General features: G+C 34.3%; 1 protein-coding gene across 2 annotated transcripts in view; it reads left to right on the plus strand.

Moving 5' to 3' along the window:
• The window catches only part of GAS2 (growth arrest specific 2), a 119,978-nt gene that overhangs the window by 37,814 nt on the left and 60,594 nt on the right, over window positions 1–21,570 (plus strand). For both annotated transcript variants that reach the window (XM_036325670.1, XM_036325671.1), the window contains one exon: window positions 10,793–10,934. In XM_036325670.1, coding sequence (XP_036181563.1) covers window positions 10,793–10,934 — 142 coding nt within the window. The remainder of the gene's footprint in view (window positions 1–10,792; window positions 10,935–21,570) is intronic.

A 21,570-nucleotide genomic window follows, 5' to 3' on the forward strand; every position in this document is an offset into this window, starting at 1 on the left:
GGCTGCCCTCCTGGACATGCCGTGAACTCTTCCGTTTTCCAGTCTCCACCATTCCATTTAGTCCCCTGGAGCTCGCCATTGCATTCTGTTATTTAATCTGCCTGGCCTCGTTTGGCATAAAATGCCCTTTGTGATCCCGGCCCAGCTGACTGTTTTTGGACTCATCTCCTCCGCATGCGCTCTGTATTCATCCACAGCACACATGCTTGTTCAAGCCTCTGCCAGATGTTTCCCTTAATGCAATACACTGAGCATTTGAGATCCTTCCATTTTGTAAATTGCTTCTCCTTTGTAAGGCTTTCCTATAATGATTCCTAATCAACCTCTCCCCAAAGTGAAATACACACTTGTAAATTTCTCAAAGAACTAAATTTAAGCTTCTATTTAAATACTTAAACTTCTATTGAAGTTCTTACCATATGAGATCATGATTTTTAAAAAAAATATATTTTATTGATTTTTTACAGAGAGGAAGGGAGAGGGATAGAGAGTTAGAAACATCCATCAGCTGCCTCTTGCACACCCCCTACTGGGGATGTGTGCAACCAAGGTACATGCCCTTGACTGGAATCGAACCTGGGACCCTTCAGTCTGCAGGCCAACGCTCTATCCACTGAGCTAAACTGCTTAGGGTGAGATCATGATTTTTTAAGTCTGTTTTCAAAGACACTGAGGGTCTTCAGAAATACTATATCATGGCCTTGTCTTTCTTCTATTTCAGTCCCTGATGCCGAGTGTTACAACTGGCATAGAGCTGTGCTTTAATAATGACTGGTTGAGTGGAATCAGATTAAGTTTTCACTAAACATTTTTAGAAGGCCCCAACGTTTAACTGTATTTTAAAGTGTAGGGCTAGACATTTGGAATTTTTTTTTTTAAAATATATTTTATTGATTTTTTACAGAGAGAAAGGGAGAGGGATAGAGAGTTAGAAACATCGATGAGAGAGAAGCATCGATCAGCTGCCTCCTGCACACTCCCCACTGGGTATGTGCCCGCAACCAAGGTACATGCCCTTGACCGCAATCGAACCTGGACCCTTGAGTCCACAGGCCGACGCTCTATCCACTGAGCCAAACCGGTTAGGGCGACTTTTGGAATTTTTAAGAAGCCAGTCTCTGTCTAGTCATATGTAAACAATTAGTTGGGAGAACAGAAGCTTTTCATAGTAGCAGAGCATTTAGATAATGATTCCCATGTGGATGTATATGTAAAATTAGGCACAATGCATATACAAGTGGAAAGAATGCGTTTGTTGTTGAAGTTCCTGCATTTTCTCCTTAGTGAAGCCTTTGGTGCTTCTTAAGCAACTGTCAGTGACATAATTATTTTTTTGAAGACTTTAATTTTTAGAGCAAAATTGATCAGAAAGCACATGAATACTACATTTGTTACAGTCAATGAACTTATACTGACACATCGTTGTCCCCCAAATTCCAAAGTTCACTCCTGTCGCATATTCTCTGGGTTTTGACAAGTGTATAGTGACATATACCCACCATTATAGTATCATTCAGAATAGTTTCACTGCCCTAAAAATCCCATGTGATGAATGAATGAATCACATGATGAATCACCTATTTATCCCCTCATCCTCCCAAACCCCTAAATCATTTTTCTGTCTCTATAGTTTTCCCTTTTCCAGAATAAAGTTGGAATCATACAATATTTAGCCTTTCACGTGGGCTTCTTTCACTTAGTAACACATTTAAGGTTCCATATCTTTTATGACTTAATAGCTCATTTCTTTTTACGGCTGAATAATAGTCCATAGTCTGGAAGTACCACAGTTTATCCATTGATCTACTGAGGGACATCTTGTTTGCTTCCAAGTTTTGGCAATTATGAGTAAAGCAGGTTTTTATGTGTATATAAGTTTCCAACTCATTTACATCTTAACTTTTATTGTCCACTTCATCTTTTAAGCCTGAAATTTGAGTACTTTTGAGTACTAGGTCTGACTCTCACTTTCAACATCATTTTATATTATGCCAGAGATAATTTCAGATAATTCAAAATACTTAAAATATTATCCATTTTTGTTATTTAAGTGACTTTCCTTCGTTTTACAGGACAAACCAAAATTCTGCCATGAGAAATCTCTTTTTTCCCTATATTCATGTGAATGTTTTTATGATATTATAGCATAGAGATTGCACCAAATTTTGTTGTAAGACCTGTTCTTTCTCAAATGAAATCTATTGTGAGGGAGGAAATATAATTTTTCTTCTCCTCTTATAAGTTCTTCTGGTTGGTCCAATAATTCAATTGACATAAGCATATTAATAGGAGAAAAGAGCCAAATTTATTATATATTTACATACAGGGGTTTTATAAAAATATGGGGCCCTAGGATAAATTGGGCAGTTGAGGCTTATATGCCACTTTGAGCTAAGGAGTAAGTGGGATGTGTGGTTTGGGACTTCAAAGGGCAGAAAAGCAATTCACAGGGAGAAGGAAAAGCAAATGTTTGGTAAATAAATGTTTGCTGAGCCATTTTTAACAATGGGACACGGAGGGCTTTGATCCAATGGACCTTGCTAAGTTCCTCCCTGTCTATCACACCTCATTCATATTAAACTATCCTTATCTATGATGATTGCTCCCTTCCTGGAGCAGGTCCTCTATCTCATCTTTTTTTAGGAAGTAAGGGGGAAGGCGAAAGATTTTTCCTGAGTCTTTCGTTTCTTAACAATAACCAGTTTAAAATATTCAATATATCAAAAGGCATATTTTGGGTTGGCACATTCTGTTTCCCCTCAATATGTTGGAGGCAAAAGGAGTGGAAAGGTCCATTTTGAATTCAGTCCTAGTGAGATGAGTGGCTACTGTATCAAATCATAGCTCAATTTGTCTGAGGCATGAGGTCCTATTGCATAGCCCCCAGGAGAAATTGATGGTACCAGGAAGGATTTTCCTTATTTTTAATTTTTACAATTTTTGATCTTGAAGAATATATTTCCATCTTTTCTAAAGTCACTTAGTAGTTATAGTTAGATGTCTTCATGCTGTGAATGTTCATTGAAATGATTTTATTGAATTTTCTTTCAATAAAACACATAGCAAAACTAAAAATAGCAAGGGGATGGAAACATTGATTCCATCATGGAAAATGTGACTTTATTGACTGCGTATTTGCACAGCACATTCTGTATGCCCTTTGGAAAAGGAAATATATTAGTTTTTGGCATTTTCCACATCTTTTATATATCTGTTCTGTTTTATATCTGAAGTAACTGCAAATCAAGGGGAGTAGTTTGCCTCAAACTTTGTGAAGAATGGATTCTTTTAAACTAGTATTAAATTTTCAGCTCACTGCATATAGAGGAGTAAATTGCCATTCTCTTAATTTTTTTCTAGTTTGAATAGTTCAAAGAGAATATATAATTTTTTATTTTAATGTTACCTGGACAAAAAAGGGAAATAAATGCTGAAATATATTAAGTTAAAGGCATTGGTGAGCTGTCATAAGGCAATTAGAAGTGTATGGGCATAAGAGATGACACGATTTAATTTTAGTTTTGCATGAGTTCATTATTTTCATGGAAAAAAATAGAGATACTATTGGAAAATGGAGATACTATACCTACCTAACTCATGGTAGGTGATTCATGGCACCATTTTTTTTTTTTTTTGAGATTTAAATTGGGTAATCTATATGAATGAAAGTTTTGTGTGCCTAGAACATGGTAGGTCCCCATAATGTTAATTTCCTCTTCTTCCACCCACCATATGATTCAGAAAACAGTAAGTACTGCTTGTTTGTAAGACACAATATTTGGCACTATGACAGAATAATGGTAAATAAGATCCTGGTTCTCTAGGAATAGATTATTATAAGTTTTATAAATTGAATTAGTCATGACTATCCTTTTGAAGCTTTAATACCCATGACACCATAACTAAGACACATGCATGTTGAACTCTGCAGCATATAAGTAAAGTTCTTGTAAATGACCAACATAGTTGTGTTGGGAGGACTATATGAAGGGAGACTGTTGGATTTGAGAGGAGTTGAAAGGGCTGGGTATGACATTAGTTAGATGGAAACTAGTCAACTCGTAAACTATTGGACTCTCTTAACCTTCAAATAATGCCTTTACTCTCCTTATTAAGGATGAATGTGCTATCTAATATGAGAGCCACAAACCACATGTGCCTATAAATTTAAATTGAATAAAGTGAAATAAAATTGAAAAATTAGTTTCCAGTCACACTCACCACAGTTCAAGTACTCAATCACCATATCAATATAATGGATAGTATACTAATAGATATAGAACATTTCCATTATTATAGAAAGTTCTATTGGAAAACTATTCTAAAGGTGATATTCAAGTTTAGTGTGAAGATAGAAATAAATTTTTTTGCAATCTTTCTCTGAGTTCTTGTACCCATTCAAAAAAATAAAATGTTTGCAATATGAAAAAAAAGAAATTATAGGAAATTTAGTATATTTTACTTGCATTAATGATGATAATAAAGAACTTTTATTGAATACTTCTACACTTATATTATTTAATTCACATTCATATTATGCATAGCCAATGAAATGCATTATTTTCTGTGTTCATTGAATACAAGAGGAAACTGAGACACAGAAACATTAAATAATTTTCCCCAAAGTATCATTGTAAGAAGATGATATAGCTAAGTTTGAACTCAGGTAATTGGATTCCAAAGCCCTAGCAAGTGCCTAAATGGTAATGGATTGAATTAAAAACCTTTAGAAATAAATTTGAATTTTTTCTTTTTATTTCAACCTAACTTGGTTGTTGCCTGTGGGAATAGCGAGGACATTTTTGATATTCAAACAATTTTCTTGTATGTTAATCATCAAATTTGTAAGTATTTTGTTGGTCATGAGTACATATCTCAGGTTACTTCCATTGAGAGAAAAGGATAAACTTAAAACTCTTGGTATTAGAAAAGTTAATATGCATCTTATCAACTACTTGCACATGATCCCAATGCTTTACTAGTAGTCATTTCTCATTTTGCTAACACAAATATTGAATTCCACACCATGAAGGCTGGAGTACAGTAGCATGACCCTTGCTTGGTGAGTAAGTGAGCCTAAATTTCCACCCAGTTTCAGTTCAGCTTGGCAGTTGTTCTCTACGCATCATTCTGTATTTAGTAACTTTCAAAAATAGATGTTACTTAAAATTTTCAGTTATGCATTTCTTAATTTATGGGAAATATTTTATGTGTAATTATACTGTGAATTTTGAAGGCCCTAGAAATTTATCCCTTGAGAATTTAAAATCTCTAATACAGTCTTTTGCTCTTGTTATCAAATTGATTATGATCTAGTTTGAGGAGCACGGTCTAATCGTTCATTCATGTATCCATCAATCAGGTTTTGAGGACATCTATATATACAAAAGCCTAAGCGACCATTTGACCATTAGACTGTTCAACCCGTAGCTATGATGCACACTGACCACTAGGGGGCAGACGCACATTGCACAGGCATAGAAATATGGAACAGATTGATGAATCTCAGAGGGAAGGGGAAAGGGAGGAAGGTGGGAAGAGATTAGCAAAGATCTTATATGCATACTAGAGGCCCGGTGCACGGATCCGTGCACTGGTGGGGTCCCTCGGCCTGGCCTGCTGGGATTGGGCTGAAACTGGCTCTCCGACATCCCTCAAGGGGTCCCGGATTGTGAGAGGGCACAGGCCAGGCTGAGGGACCCCACTGGTGCACAAATGCATGCACTAGGTCTCTAGTAATATATAACAGCATTGCCTGGAAAAAGTAATATGAGTAAATAATTAAGGACATTATATAATTTAAAGGAGTTCTTTGGAGAGTTGAGTGGTAAAGGGAAGATATATCAAATGAGCTATGTGTAGAGCTTCTGTAGATCTGAAGAATTTCTCCCTATCTGTGATCTATTTTCAGCTATTCAAGTATATCTACACTAATAAAAGAGAAACATGCAAATTAACCATTACTCCGCCGCTCTGCTACACCCACAAGCCACTCCCACCAGCCAATCAGGAGCAAATAATGCCAATTAACCCAACTAAGATGGTGGCGGCCATGGAGCTGGAGCGAGCAGGAGGCTTGGGCAATGGAGGAAGCCAAGCTTCCTGCCTGCCCTGGCCGGCCCTGGGCTCCACTCAAGGCTACAAAGTTTCAATTATAGAAGATAAATAAATCTCACATACCTGCTTCCAGCCTGCCCTGGCCTCCGCTCAAGGAGGCCCTGAAAAATAAAAAATAAAAAAAGGAGAGGCTGGGAGCTTGGGTCGCCGGGGGGTGTGGCCAGCCTGAAAACGGTTATCAGCCCCTCACCCAGGTTGGCCAGGCACCCCAGCGGGATCCCCACCCTGATGCAGGACACCCTTCAGGACAAACCATCCGGCCCTCACCCGTGCACCAGGCCTCTATCCTATATAATAAAAGGGTAATATGCAAATTGACCCTAATAGCAGAACAACTGGGAATGACTGGTCACTATGACATACACTGACCACCAGGGGGCAGACGCTCAATGCAGGAGCTGCCCCCTGGTGGTCAGTGCACTCCCACAGGGGGAGCTCTGCTCAGCCACAAGCCAGGCTGCCAGCTGCCAGCACAGCAGTGGTGTCGGGAGCCTCTCCCACCTCAGCAGCGCTAAGGATGTCTGACTGCAGTTTAGGCCTGCTCCCCGCTGGCAAGTGGACATCCCCTGAGGGGGTCCCAGACTGCGAGAGGGCACAGGCTGAGCTGAGGGCCCCCCTCCCCCCCCCCGAGTGCACACATTTTTGTGCACTGGGCCTCTAGTACTTCCTTAACTACTCAGGGCCATTCTCTATTCTAAACCTATTCTTTAAGATTTCCTTGGAAAGAGGAAAGTTGATTTTATTCAATATTTCTGTTTTTCTTTTATTTACTGATATTAAAGAAGAGATTCAAGCAGAGCTGGCTTTTTCCCAGAATTTTCATGAGAACCTAGAAAAATTAACAAATTAAAAAATCATAGAGATGGAAAATATATAATTGCTAAGTTTTTCAGAACTTTATAACAATTTTTGTGTAAAATGTGTCAAAATATTTTTGTCACAAAAGTATTGAGTGCTGGTATTATTGAATCATTTGATATTTAATTCAAATGAAATTAGACTTCCTCCCTTAGACTCTTAATTATAAATGGCACGTCAACCCTGGGAAGACCCTTGACCCTTTGCTTTTTGGTTGACATGCAGTCAGGAAGAATTTTGGATCTTACAAGCTATGTACTACTGCTCTCAGCCAATGAGTAAAGATCCTTTCTCCTAGTGTGTGTGATGGTACTGTACTGTATATAAGGGTTCACTAGTTATTTGGACTAATGAAGATGACTTTAAATAATATATAGCAATAAAAAATTTCATCTGGGTGAAGATTGGAAGCTTCCTTTCACACTGTTTATAGTTTCTAGTCTTCAGCGGACATGGAAGCAATGACTTTAACAGCTCCATAACAGAAACAAATACTCCATAAATCACATAAAGGCCAGGTTGTTAAATCAGTATTACGGATGAATTTCTTTACACTGAAAATTCCCAAGTTATGAAGTATCAGTAGCTAACTTTAATTTTATCTGTCCTAAAATAACTTTCATGTCTTTCAATATGAATGAATTTTAAACAAATGCTTAGGTTCTGGTATATGATATGTAGATGACTTTGCAAGCATCACAGGCTTATAGGTAGGGAAAAAAAATGCTATTTTTATTTATATGCTCAGTGCTTGTCCTTGTACGTTCTTAAAGAGTAGGCTGAACAATTTGGGGGCTTGTTGCTGGTGGGTATTCTCTCAAAATGTGTTCCTTGGTGGATTAAGTATCAAATCAATCTCTAGCTTCCTTCATGCACTATGGATATTGTATGCCTTTATGCCATACAAATCATGCTCCTCATGTTCTTTAGCATGCCTTTAGCTATGTCAAATATTTTATAGTTCCTGGGTTATAGGTCCTGTATTCAAATTCATTTATCCCTTTGAAATGGTTTCACAAGTTATTTTTTCCCCACCCAAGGGAAAGAGATGGTAGATTTTAAAGTGGCTCAGTGTTTGGATTTATTTATGTTCTTAAAAGATGATCTTCGCCTTACCAGTATTTACCTTATGAAAAGTTTATAGTCACCTCTTGGAAATTTTGTTTCAGCAAATACAATTTTAATATGTTTCTATTGATTTCAGAGAGGAAAAAAGAGGGAGAGTGAGATAGAAACACCAATGATGGGAGAGAATCATTGATCGGCTGCCCCTGCACGCCCCCCCCCCAGTGGGGAATGAGCCCACAACATAGGCATGTGCCTTTGACTGGAATCAAATCCAGGACCCTTCAGTCTGCGGTCGCTGTTCTATCCACTGAGCCAAACTAGCTAGGGCAAATACAATTTTTAAAAATGTTTTGGCTGACATAAGTTACTTATTTTGACTACTTAATCTGAAAATATTGAAAAAATTACTCAAAATCCTATAACGTATTTTGAAATTATGTAAATAAGAAGTAAGTGATCCTCTATGCATCAATCACTTTCCTCAAATATAATTTCTATTGTTTAGATGCATGTCCTCCTTGAGTTTTTCCTAAGTTAACATTATATAAGGAAATACAGTATTCGCACTTATAATACAACATATTTATATGCAACTTAACTTTTTATATGTCCATTTGCATCATAGATATACATATATACACATATATATATGCACATACATATGCCAGTGTATATAATAATAATAATGATGAAATTATATATATATATGTGTATATATATGTGTGTGTGTGTGTGTGTGTGTGTGTGTGTATGTTTTTGCAAATTGTTGTTTTTGCTTAAGAGTATGTAATGAACATCTTATGGTTCAATACATGTATGTTTATCTTGGTATTTTTAATGATACATAGAGTTCAATTGCATTTTTATATTATATTTTATTCCACCAGCCCTCTCTTGACATATTCTTATTTCAAGTTATTTTTTGGTTCAGTCACTGTTGTAACATACATACATACATATATCTTTTTTTTTTTCTTTTTAATATATTTTATTGATTTTTTACAGAGAGGAAGGGAGAGAGATAGAGAGTTAGAAACATCGATGAGAGAGAAACATCGATCAGCTGCCTCATGCACATCTCCTACTGGGGATGTGCCCGCAACCCAGGTACATGCCCTTGACTGGAATCGAAACTGGGACCTTTCAGTCCGCAGGCCGACGCTCTATCCACTGAGCCAAACCGGTTTCGGCAATACATATATCTTTAAGTAGTAATGCTATTATATCTGTAGGCTATATTCATAAAAGTGAATTGTTAGATTTAAGAATATATGTATTTTAATTTTAATAAGTACTGACCAATTGGTGTTTGTGAATATCTTATAAAGAATATATTATGCTGTCTATATCTATTTGTTTTTACTATTCATATAGGAAAGTATTTCTCTGAAAACTATTACTTAACCAAAGTGGTTAAAGGGGTATTGCTACATAGTAATCTCATTTTTCATTTATATACATATCTATAGTACCTAATCTATATATATGTATATATTCATGCAAAAATTTTAATTATGTCTACCCTAAGTCAAATTCAGTCATCAACGAAGAGATGTAGTGACACAGCCTTTAACTGATATAGTAACTGAGTGTTCTAGTCTAGCCATAAAAATCCTTGCTCATGAAGAAGTCTAGTAGTAGTTTGATGTTAGCAGGACTTCACCAGTCCACCCATGGGCCATTGTTATATTTTTGAAATCCATCCTTGTGTATGGACTCAACAATCAAGCACATTTTGGTTATATTTGCTGGTTGACAGTGCATAGAGGAAACATCCTGTCTATGAATATAAATCACAAAGTGCTTCTCCCTTGATCTTTTTTCTCTTTGAGCTAAAGCTCTATATAGCCCAGATCATACAAATTCATAGTTCTATCTTTTCCTTAGAGTCTCACTGTATGACTTCATGCTATGCCATGGAAACTGGTTATAGTCTATTTAAGAAAAAACCCTACACAACTCTTTATAACACTTGGTATGGTACCAAGAGAGATTTCCTGTTTAAAATTATGAGAAACTGTTAATAGAAAAGTTTGTAGAGGTTCACACCTCCCTTATTTTAAGCATTTTTTTTTTTTATCCAGGAAAAAAAATGGTGTGGAATGTTAATAATATGTTTCAAGATCAGGTATCAGAAATCCAACCAGAATGATATAACAATACCCTATAGTTTAAAAGGAAACAGTCTAGAAGAAAGATGTTCGAGTGTTATTGTTAAAAAAGATTTTTCATATTAATTTTTATGATGAGGGTGATGAAGGCTTGTGTGTTAAATAATTCCACTGCTCTCTTTTTAACTGTATAGTTCTTGTGTAATTTTTCTAATGTGTGTACCTATGTACCTAAGAATGCAGGTATGTGTTATATATATTCATATACTATATTTGTATTTCATTCTTCTTTCACAAATGAGAAATACATTTATAAATACTTTGTGAGACATACTGATAGAAGAGAAGGCCAAAAATAATATAAGAAAGGAAAGAGGTCATTTGAGCCAGGGTAGGGACTTATGTATATTTACCATTAGTTACTAAAAAGCCTGTGTACAGGCACAGATTTTTATAGTCTCTTAATGCCAGCTAAAGTTCCATATACATTTCACTTCCTTTCTCTAGTTCTTTACTAACCTATTTATTGACATGAGGTCATCCCAAAGCATTTTGTTGAAAACATAAATGTATATTTAATGTGTCACTGTGATGACTTTTCCAGAATTCCTTCAGAGTGAGATTTCTTTGTTTTTCAGAATCTGCCCATGAAGAAGATTCCATGCAAAGCCAGTGCACCCTCAGGCTCCTTTTTCGCCAGAGACAATACAGCAAATTTCTTATCCTGGTGCCGAGATTTAGGGGTAGATGAAACATGTCTATTTGAATCGGAAGGTTTGGGTATGTATTTTCTTCAGAACTTTAACTGATTAAAAGTATTGTATTTGTCCGTATAACTACCAAAACTAACTTTTTTGTGAGATGTCATTTCACAGATGAACTTTAAAAAATTCATAGTTTGGTGTAAATGAGCTTTTGAAGGTAGTAAAATGCATGTCCTCTTACTATTTATTCTCTTGGGCATAAAGGATAGGAACATAAATAGCACAATTACTGTCAAAATAAGATCAAGTAAATACAATGCAAAATTGGGGGATATTTGAAAAAGGCAGGGTTCAATTTTCCCACCAGGTTCTAACCTGCACTAGAAAGGAAGTAGCTATGTATGTTCTAGCCATGGGAGCACCATTGTCTTTTTGCTTCTCTAAAGGTACGAAAACATCATTTCCCGTAAGTTCTCTTTGTGAAACTGGAGTTTGTTCATTTATTTATTTAATTTGGTGAGTTAAAAATCAGCCAAGCAAGTAGGAGATTGGATTAAAGATGGTGAAATAAAAGACCGATATCTTAGTGCCCAGACCTACCCAGATTATTGTGGGGTTTTTTGGTCTTGTTTTGTTTTATGATTGAATTTTGCCAAATCCACTTCCAGGCCATAGAATGAGCTTTTGCATTTCCTCTGGACAAAACATACAGTTTTTGGTGTTTCAGCATTACTCATGAAATAGAACTGAATGAAGAAAGGAGACATGTAGAGGGGAAAAAGCTTTCGTTCTTTTGCCTGAAGCTTTAAAAAATCAATTCACAAAAATCACATAATACCAAATATTAACATCAAAGTAAGCTGAGCATCCTTCAGAGAGAACAAGTCTACAAATTGCCTTCCAAACAGTCAGACTATCCTAGCCCCCAGGGCTCACAAAGCAATATTCTCCTGTTGAACCTAGGAAATTGATGGCAACAGCTACAATCTTCATTTTTTGTCCTCAAGGAAATTTGTATTTGTACTAAGAGGAATTGATGTGATATAGAAAAGATTATCATCAAATTTCTGAGAATTATCTCAGCAGAGAAGAAAAACACATTAATTTAGACTAGGAGAACATTTTATACTTGAAAGAAAAAACAGAGTAATTGCACAATAGCATACTACGTGTGCTCCTTGAATGTTCATTATATGAATGGGCTTTGACTGTTCTTACCATTTTCTCACCTGAAAGTAAAACAAATTTGGTGGGAGATGTGTGTGTACGTATATACCTCTTCTTCAGTCCAATATTAATTTTACAGATAGATTTTAACTTTTAGGTTAATAGGGAAACTCTGTGAGTGGAGGATTCCAAGAAAGGAGTGTGGAAGAATTATTTGTGAAAAAATATTCTTGAAAGATCTAGTGTGGGGCAAAAGTAAGTCTACAGTGGTTTGTATGGAAAATAATGCAGTAATGAATAAACAGTAATGCAAGAATAAACTCAGTTTCATGTACTCACAACTGTAAACCTACTTTTGCCCAACCCTTTATACAGCTATATAATCAAGTGTGGACAGATAACATCATGATTTAAAATTCTGGAGTGCCCCTACATTACCAACAACTGACAGAGGGAAACTGCTTTATTATTAATTTATTGTACAGATTTCCATTAAAGAAGCCTTTTTCAGTGGCAACTATAGGCCAAGTGGATTAGTAACTATGAATGTAAATGTGATCTTGTCTCATTTTTTTCATTGTCCACGAATTAGTTAAACTAATAAAACTTTTTTGTTAGTTAAACTAATAAAACTTTAGTTGGAATTGAAGAAGAGTCAATCTAGTAATAAATTTTCTCTGTAGTACATATATCACTGGTGCCAAGTACCTAATGAGAATTGAATGCATATTATTTACCTTGATGGCTTTTTAAAACCCCATTCAGATAATGACTAATATATTTTATCTTGAAATAGTCAAGTCTAAAGAAACATATGTAATAATGGTTGTAGTATATAAATAAGTATTCTGCAGCATATACAATCAAGTAAAGAAGAATTTTGAGATGGTCTAGTTCTTCACCCTGTTTGGAAAAAAACAACAACAAAAAACCGTATAAGAAGAAAGTCCATGAGAATTTAAATATAATAACTGCCAAGTATTTTGCTAAAATATCTTTGATTTTTATTACCTTCTATATTTTAACTTAAAACTAAGTTACCTTGCAATTAAAATGCATTAATATATCCATGGAAATTTAATAAGACCAAGTTTTCAAGCTATAAAATTTAAAAATAATTTTTAATTGTGTAAGTAGCAAATTAAAGCAAATAGGCATTCTAGTTTGAAAGATAAATGTGAACTTTCTGCCGCTCAGAATAGGACATGAGGTGATATATAATAGGCCCGGGGAGCTAAAAGAAGGGAGCCAATAATACAGCATTGACTTTCGGATTACTCAGAGAAAGGAAACAGCTGTGCCCATAGATGTGAAAGATAATCAAGAGGAAGGGCAATGAGAAATTCCATTTCCCCAAGTGGAACCCTTTCTCCTTGGATTTTTATTATCACTGTAGGTGAGGAAGTGATCGGGCCTCTGCTGATGGCCTTGGACTCTGTACTTGCAGAATTGACTTTCCTGCAACAATAACACTGTGTACTCTGCTTGATGTCTTTTCACACTTCACTTTTGAAAGGGAATTTAGGGCAAGGATTTTTTTCCTTTTTTCTACCTCAAGATTTCATTTCAGTAGCACACAAGATGAAGAGCATCCTTTGTGTCACAGTGTTTTGAATAGCAAATAAAATGAAAAGATGCCCTGATGAAGGGGAAAATCTGTTTGAATGAATGATAAAGTAGATCACTGTATTGAGTGTGTATCAAGAGGCTTCTGTCTTCAGCTGTTCAAAGGCCTTTGCCTGCATAAAGCATTCTTATCTTCATGGCAACTGATATGCTACCCTCTGTTGCAGTGCTTTTTGTACAATTATTTTGTGAGAGGATCTTGATTCACAGCTCACTCAATCTGTTCTATTTCCACAACAGCTAATGACAAGAAATCTCAGTGGGTGGGGAAGGTATGCCAGGGGTGGACAGGGGAGTATGGACAGCAACTTATTCCATGTGCTGCTCTCATGCTTCTTGTCTTTTGGATTCTTGGCAGATACATTTCTGTGCCACATGATACAATCACATACAGAGTATAATCTGCAATTTATTTTCTATGACATTCTCGGTAATTTTTCCTCTGTGAAATGTCACTTCTTAGATCATAAGTTCATGACTGTACTGAAGTATTTCCAAAACAAGCCAATAGAAAGATGGACACAGGTCTTAAAAAGCCTATTCATAAAAGATTTATAAAAATCCAATAAAGGTATGAAATGTTTGACACATTAGCAATGAAGTAAATGCGATTAAAACTATGAAAATTAGCACAGATTAGGAAAATTGTATGTTTAATGCTGTAAATATAGGAAAACAGGATATTCTATAGAGTACTGGAGAAAATTGGAAATTGATATGTCTGCTTTGGAGGGCAATTTGACATTACCCATCAGAGACCTGAGAAGTGTTCATGTCCTCTTATCAGGTTGTTCTACTTCTAAAAGTTTATCCAATGGAAATAAGTGGAGAAAGGCATCAGAATGTCCACTGAAACATTTTTGTAATAGTAAAAAAATATGAAAATGAATTAAATCTATGACATATAGTGATAGCTTAAACAAATTACAGTCATCCAGAGATACCAACAAAAGATAATATTTTTGAGACTTTAAGTATATGGGTAACTCATGACATACTCTGAAACATGAAGTCACACATGTATATCTAGTAAATAACAAGAAAATATATTTAGAATTTGAAAGAAAGATAAACAATAGTTGGGTTATAAATGATATCATTTTATTCTTCAATTATCTATTAACTAGGCAGTAAAACGATATGGCATATAATCTGAAACATAAACAATTTTTTTGTTAAGATACAATGTGAACCAATTTGCATAGAGAAGTGTTTATGGACATAAAATTTATACATCAGTGTGTTATAAGGTATGTTTTGTATCACTGAGATTTCAAGTGATTATAGAATTTTATACTGCTATGGGAACAGATGACATAAATCTTTGTGTGTTCTGTGGAGCATACTTTAGTCTTGAGATTTTACATAATATGCTCATTGACAACCCCAATTGTTCAAACCATGGTGACATAAAAGTGACTGGAGATTTTATTTTTCATGTGTCTGATTTATTAATAAATTGGTTCCATTGGATTCCTTAAAAATATTTAGGATGTGCTTTAAGCTAAAAAAGAACAACTTGAAATGTTTTTTATTTTAAATTTAAAAGTATGTAGTCTATTGGTCTAAAAATAAAATACTTCCCCAATAATTATTTTGAAAGAAATGAACTTTAATGTAGAGTAAAGGGAAAAAACATTTAGAAGGCTCTAGTTATAAAAGCATTTTCTGTTTTCAGTTTGGAAGAGATGTAAAAGTTCTTAAACTGTATTAATAATTATTATTCCTAACAGTAAGTGTAATAATTTTTCAAAGGTTAAGTACTTGAACTACCATTTCTAAAATAATGATGAATATTTTTATGTGGCTCATTTTTATTATTTAAATTAAGACCCAAGAATGTATGATTTATTTTCAGTCTTAAAAAGTTGTGTTTTGGGAGGTAAAGGAGGGAATGGGAGACATCTATAATACTGTCAACAATAAAAATATAAAAAAATAAATACTTTTTTAAAAGTTGTGTTTTAAGTCCTAAAATTGATGTTCATATGTGATTTTTTTAAAGATATTTTAAGCAAGAAACTAGTTAAATTATTCAAGTTCTTATATGGAAGATTTATTTTTTATAATTTCTCTTAGCACACAAATTAGAAATGTCATGTTAGTTTAATTTTTCTCTGAGACCTCTTTATTTTGTGTTATTTGTATGCATTCCAGTAACCTGGGAGATGGGGGGAGAAAAGGATGGGAAGAAATTCTTTTAAAATGCACAGTTTTTTGCTTTCTGTAATTGTGTCAATATCATTATATTATTGGATGATTATAGGATTTGGAGGCCAGTGACTATTCTTCATCTATTTCTCTGAGAAAGATCAACTCAGCGAGAAAAGGGTTTGCTATCTGCTGTGCTAGCATGCCAATGTGTGTGACTTGCTTTTTATTTTTATTTTTATTTGCTGTGTTCATGTTTGCTGTGTGGCACTGTCTTCTTTTGATGCATGACTTTGATGTTCAGTTTTACAAAGTCCTTTGTCCTTTTGAACATGGGTCAAGCACTGATCTATTTGCAATATTCCTGTGATGTTGCTGTGTCAAAGTAAAAAGGATTGTGTATGGATTTTAAACACTGTTTCCCATTTTATACTTAATGTCACCTGTTGCATCAGAAAAAGAACCTATGCCTGCCTTCCAGTGCTTGATGAATCATCTTTTGTTGTCTATATTGAGGATTACAAGAGTATTTCTGTAGAAAAAGCTACATTATTTCTATTAGTCTTAATGTGGGATAACAATTCCATGCATCTTTGGGTTATTTATATTCACCTTATTTCTTTCCTAAGAACAATGATTTTAGACTTTTTTTTACACCTGTTCTTATAATTCTAATTCACTTTTTACTTTTGAACTGAAAAATTCTTTCCAAATTTAGCCATTTTCCTTATGCCAGATAAAACATAAGCAAGAACAGTATGGAAGCTGATTGAGGGAACTAAATGTGTCCTTGGAATTGTAGGTGTATCAGGGCTTGATGGAGTCAGGGTCAAGGTAGGAAAGTAAACAGCTTTCTAATTTTTCCAGGTTAAAATTTTTACTGTACAATATTTAATAATGAAAGCTACATGCTCAATAATGAGAACTAAATAGTATACATGTGCTACCATTTCTACTCTCCCCAAAACCATCATGTTATAAATGAGAATGCTGGGACCTCGAGAATTGAGTAACTTACCCAGTGTTACACAGCTTCTCAATGGCCCAGCTGGGATTTTAACTCAGTGCCATTACCTCCAATGGTCATGTCCTATGTTACAGAAAGTTATGCTTTGAGTTAATTTTAGAAGTTCATGTGTTTTTTTTCAAATAAAAGATAAAATAAAATATACACAAAATTAGAAAAGATTCTCGCCTCTTTCTGCTGTTCTGAATGGTAGCGACCGGATCCATTAAATTAACATAGGGTCTGGGTGCTGGAGAAAAAAAAGAGTGCTACTTGCGCCAGGCAATGTCGATTTAATGGCAAAGGCAATTGACTATATTTTCTTCTATACATCTCCCATTGCTGATGAGATTTCTGAATGAACTCTAACACTGCGTGTAATTACATGAATGTGACGTTGTTTTCATTGTGAACGATGATTCTGAGAAATTTGGACACACGCACACTCAGCGTTAATGAGCCTGCAGGTCTCTTTCTCCGTGGCCTTCTCTTTGCTCACTAGCCTCCCTCGGGACAGTTTTTAAGGCACCTGAACTGCTGTGCCTTGCCTAATTGCCTCCAACCTTTAAACTCAAAGATTTCTGTGTCGTCTAACTGGGCGTCACATGCTGGCTGAGAGCGGTTTGTTACTATCCCTTCACTTGGTGGGGTGGCATCTTTTGTACCTTATAGATCCTGGCAGGAGAAAAATGCCCATAATACCCACTAAAGGCTAACTGAATGCATGACTTATTTCCTCCTTTATTCATCCTCATCACCTCATCATCACCACTGTTATCCTAAATATTTTTAGAGCGTATATCATTTATCAAAACACTTTCGAATGATTTTAACAAAATACAGGGGTGGGCAGTAGTAGGTTTACAGTTGTTGGTATGGGAAATAGATAATACAAGAATAAGTAATAATACAAAAATCAATTCTTGTGTTTCACGTGCTCACAACTATAAATCTACTTTAAATAAATAAATATATATATATATATATATATATAATGTTTTCTTCCTAAATATAAATATTAAAGCCAGTTTCCTTCAAGACCAACCTGAATATTTTAGCCTCTAATGTATGGAAACTAACAGACAAGACAATTTTTCATTTCTTTGTTCATCTGTTAAAACTTAATATATTTAGCTAAACTATACATTAATGGCCCAATGCATTTTATCCTTGGGTTGCTGTGACATTGAAACTCTACCCTTGGTTTTAGTGGAAGGCCTCATTTCCTATTCCTGGAGCTCGCAGCATTCTATTTGACATTTGATGCCCATGAGATTTTTATAGAATCTAGGTTATAAGAGTGAGTCTCTCGCCACATATTTTTGAATAGGGATCTGTGTTACTTTTCCCAGAGGTGTTCTGCATTATACCTTTCTTTGAAATGGCTTTTGATTATTTAAAAAGAAGCCTCCAGTGATTAAAAAAAAAAAAACCTTTTGCAAAATAATCACCATTGACTGGAGAGCTTTTTATTTGTTGTAAAGAGAATTTGTCCAGAGAAAAGAAAGCAGTAATGATCCCCTCTAATACCTGTAACTCAAAGTGAAAAACCATGTTAACGTTACAGTGATAAAGTGAAAAAAATGTTTCCTACTGGAAATTTCAGTGAAAGTGGAAGGTTTTTTGTATTTTTGAAAAGATTACTCAGGAAATGTGTTTAAAATGAATAGGACATATGACTCAATACGAAGGCTTTAGTTCACAGTCAGTAAAAGTTGCCTTTCTAATCTACCTGACAAAGGCATGCATTTAGCTATTTAATCTCCTAAAATATACAATTCATAATCAATTATAATAACTTATCGAAAATAGAGTCATGTAAAGTATTTTAGTCCCACAGACTGAGCAAAATTAATAGTAAGATGTTTTGTATCTCATAAAATGACATGTCCTAATGTAATTGTTACTTAAACGTTATACTTAGCACAAAATCATAATAGCTTCATGAGATCTGCTTTATATCTAGCTGTATACACTGGCTAAATTGCTGTATTTAACTTGAAATTTGATTAAATTTAGAATTTACTGTCTCTGGTATAATATAAATGATAAGATATTCAAATATAATAGGACCACTCTAAATTATACAAATCTATCAATAGAAATATGTGTGTGTGTTTTTTATTACAGTTTCTTCCCTTGCTTAGTATAGTAACTAACACATTGCCTGGACTGGTGTGGACATGATTTAATGCACAAAAAATGCTTTAAGAAAAAAAAGTCAATTAATTTTTACTAAAGCCAAATGATGATCATCTTCGAGTAAACGATTTATAACAATGAGAATAAAATGAACTTTCAACAAATCTTCCCTCATGTGCCACACACTGTGTTAAGATTAACAATAAATATTATTCTGTGTAATAGTCACAAAAATATCATGTGGTACGCAATATTCTTGCCCTCAGAAAACAGATTTCATCGAATGACCTCCTCAAATAACACAACTAGTGCGTGTTAAAGCTCACACTCTCTCATAGCCACTGCACTCTCTCCATCTATGAACTTAGGTATAATGTAGATAGTACTTGAATTATTAAATTTAAATTTCATAGCAGTAAGGTAAGAGAGTTTGTTTTTATAATGAAATATTTACATAATTTATATCTTGCCTTTTCTAAAAATGCTAGGTAAGATTTTAATCTTTATCAGTTAATTCATTGTCATAATCACTATCATCACCGCATAATTTACATCCCCTTAGATATTATGAGATATTATATTTACTGTGTAGTTACTCTGATCTAGGCACTGTGCTAATTAATGCACCTCTACAGATTTATCTTATTTATTGCTTACTATCAAATATTGATATATTTTGGCTATTATGGGCCCGGCTTGATATGCCTACTATGTAAGGAGTCATTAACATGTGAGACAATATTTTAGGTGCATTTTGAAGCAATTGTATTGCTTTATACAGGATAATATTTCCAAAATTACTGGGAAGTAACATGTTATATTTCTATTAGCATTTTCCTAAGAAGTGATGCTGAGGAAAATGTTTGTTTCTCTAAATTATATAGGCTGGTTCTGTTAAGGGTATAAGTGAAGAATCACGCTATTTCTTTTCAGTTTGCCAAATTACAGTTCTAATCCCTCCATGTAGAGTTGACATTTGAGTTTCGGCATAAAAAACGTGTTTTAAATTGTTAGTTCTGCTGAGGAAGCAAAGAAATACACACTAGTGATGCAGTCCTACATATCACATTGTTTTTCATATATTACCCACATTATTGTTTTTCTTCAGAATGATTATTTTCCATAAAATTTATTTGTTTACATACAATTCTTCTATAGCCCTCAGAATATGTACAACAAACTGGCTAAGGAATCATTATAGTTGGACAGGTACTAGTTTTTATAGTTGGTTATTGACTGCACATTGACATAATATGGTCAGTTCACTGAATTTTTTCCTTTTCTGACATTGTTGTCATCAAGAAATGCGTGAGATTATATCTCAAGCTCGTCATGCTTTAACCACTTGCTTCACACAGCTTTCCTTCAGTGAAGATGAGGGCATTAGACAGGACTTTAAAATCCTTCTCCTCAGTTTTCATGTATTCTTTTTTTTCCCCACTCAAAACTCCTGTTTGTCATTTGGTAGTATGGACAGAATTTTCAAAAAAAAAGTTCAAATAAAAATAAATTGATTATCTACAAAGGAAGATTGATCTCCATTTGTTTGCTTCTGTTTTGTGATGGTTGTTATTGGATGCCTATGTGATATGACATGCCACGAGTTACATTGCTCTGAAGTTGGTTTAATCTAGCAAAAGTTGTGAAGTTTGTGTCATTCTAGCCAGAGACAATTAATGGTGCATTTGACACTAGAGGTGTTAAGTATCTTTATTTTAAGACCTTTTAATTAAAAGTAACTTTAGGCTTCCCCAATTAGGATTTTGTGACAGTTTATTAAGGTTTAACTGAAACTAAAATTTGTATTACCAAGATTGGAAATATTTTAATTCAGAAATCCCATAATCAGTTTTGTTTTAATGAACATTGCTGATGGGATTAGAATTTATTTTAAAAGCTTTAAAAGTGATATTTTATAGCAAGATAAAAATTTGTTTCTGTTGAAATCCAAGTGAAATCATATACTTGCAATCCAAGTAAGAGTATTTTACTAATCACCACACATTCTTAACAAATCCTATCGGTTGTCCATGGACCAAGTAGTGCCACTACCTTAATCTGTGTAAATAAAGAATTAAATGTTTAAATTAAAAGAATGGAATATTCCATTATAAAATTGAATGGGATATTCAGTTATAAAAATGGGATATTCAATTATAAAATTCTATGTTTAATTATTAAAGAAATATGATTTTTCTTAAAGTGTATTAATAAGCTAATATACTTTTAATCAGGATATTAACTGTGTCTATATAAAGGTCGTTGTAATGCAATATTTTTTCCAATATCTGTTGTCTTTATTAGGTTGTATAAAATAACACTTAAAAATTCTCTAATTATGTTTTGAATAGAGAATAATATAAGCGGTAGGTACTCCTCTGGTAGGCCCAACAAATGCAAGTATGATTTGTCAGCATTACTGACTGTCCAAGCAATTGATAAAGATGTATTTAGTAATCAGGTTATATTAGAATAAAAATATCTATGCAAATAGTAGTCTTCTAATTTGTTCATTTTATGAACAAAGCTGGCAGATGGTATATATTCGTGTATATTCCCAAAATCCATCAGTTGGAAGTGTTTGTTTCTAAATTATCAATCAGATTTTATTAGAAGAGGA

The sequence above is a fragment of the Myotis myotis genome, unplaced genomic scaffold, assembly GCF_014108235.1.
Source record: "Myotis myotis isolate mMyoMyo1 unplaced genomic scaffold, mMyoMyo1.p scaffold_m19_p_10, whole genome shotgun sequence".
Classification (NCBI taxonomy): Eukaryota; Metazoa; Chordata; class Mammalia; order Chiroptera; family Vespertilionidae; genus Myotis; species Myotis myotis.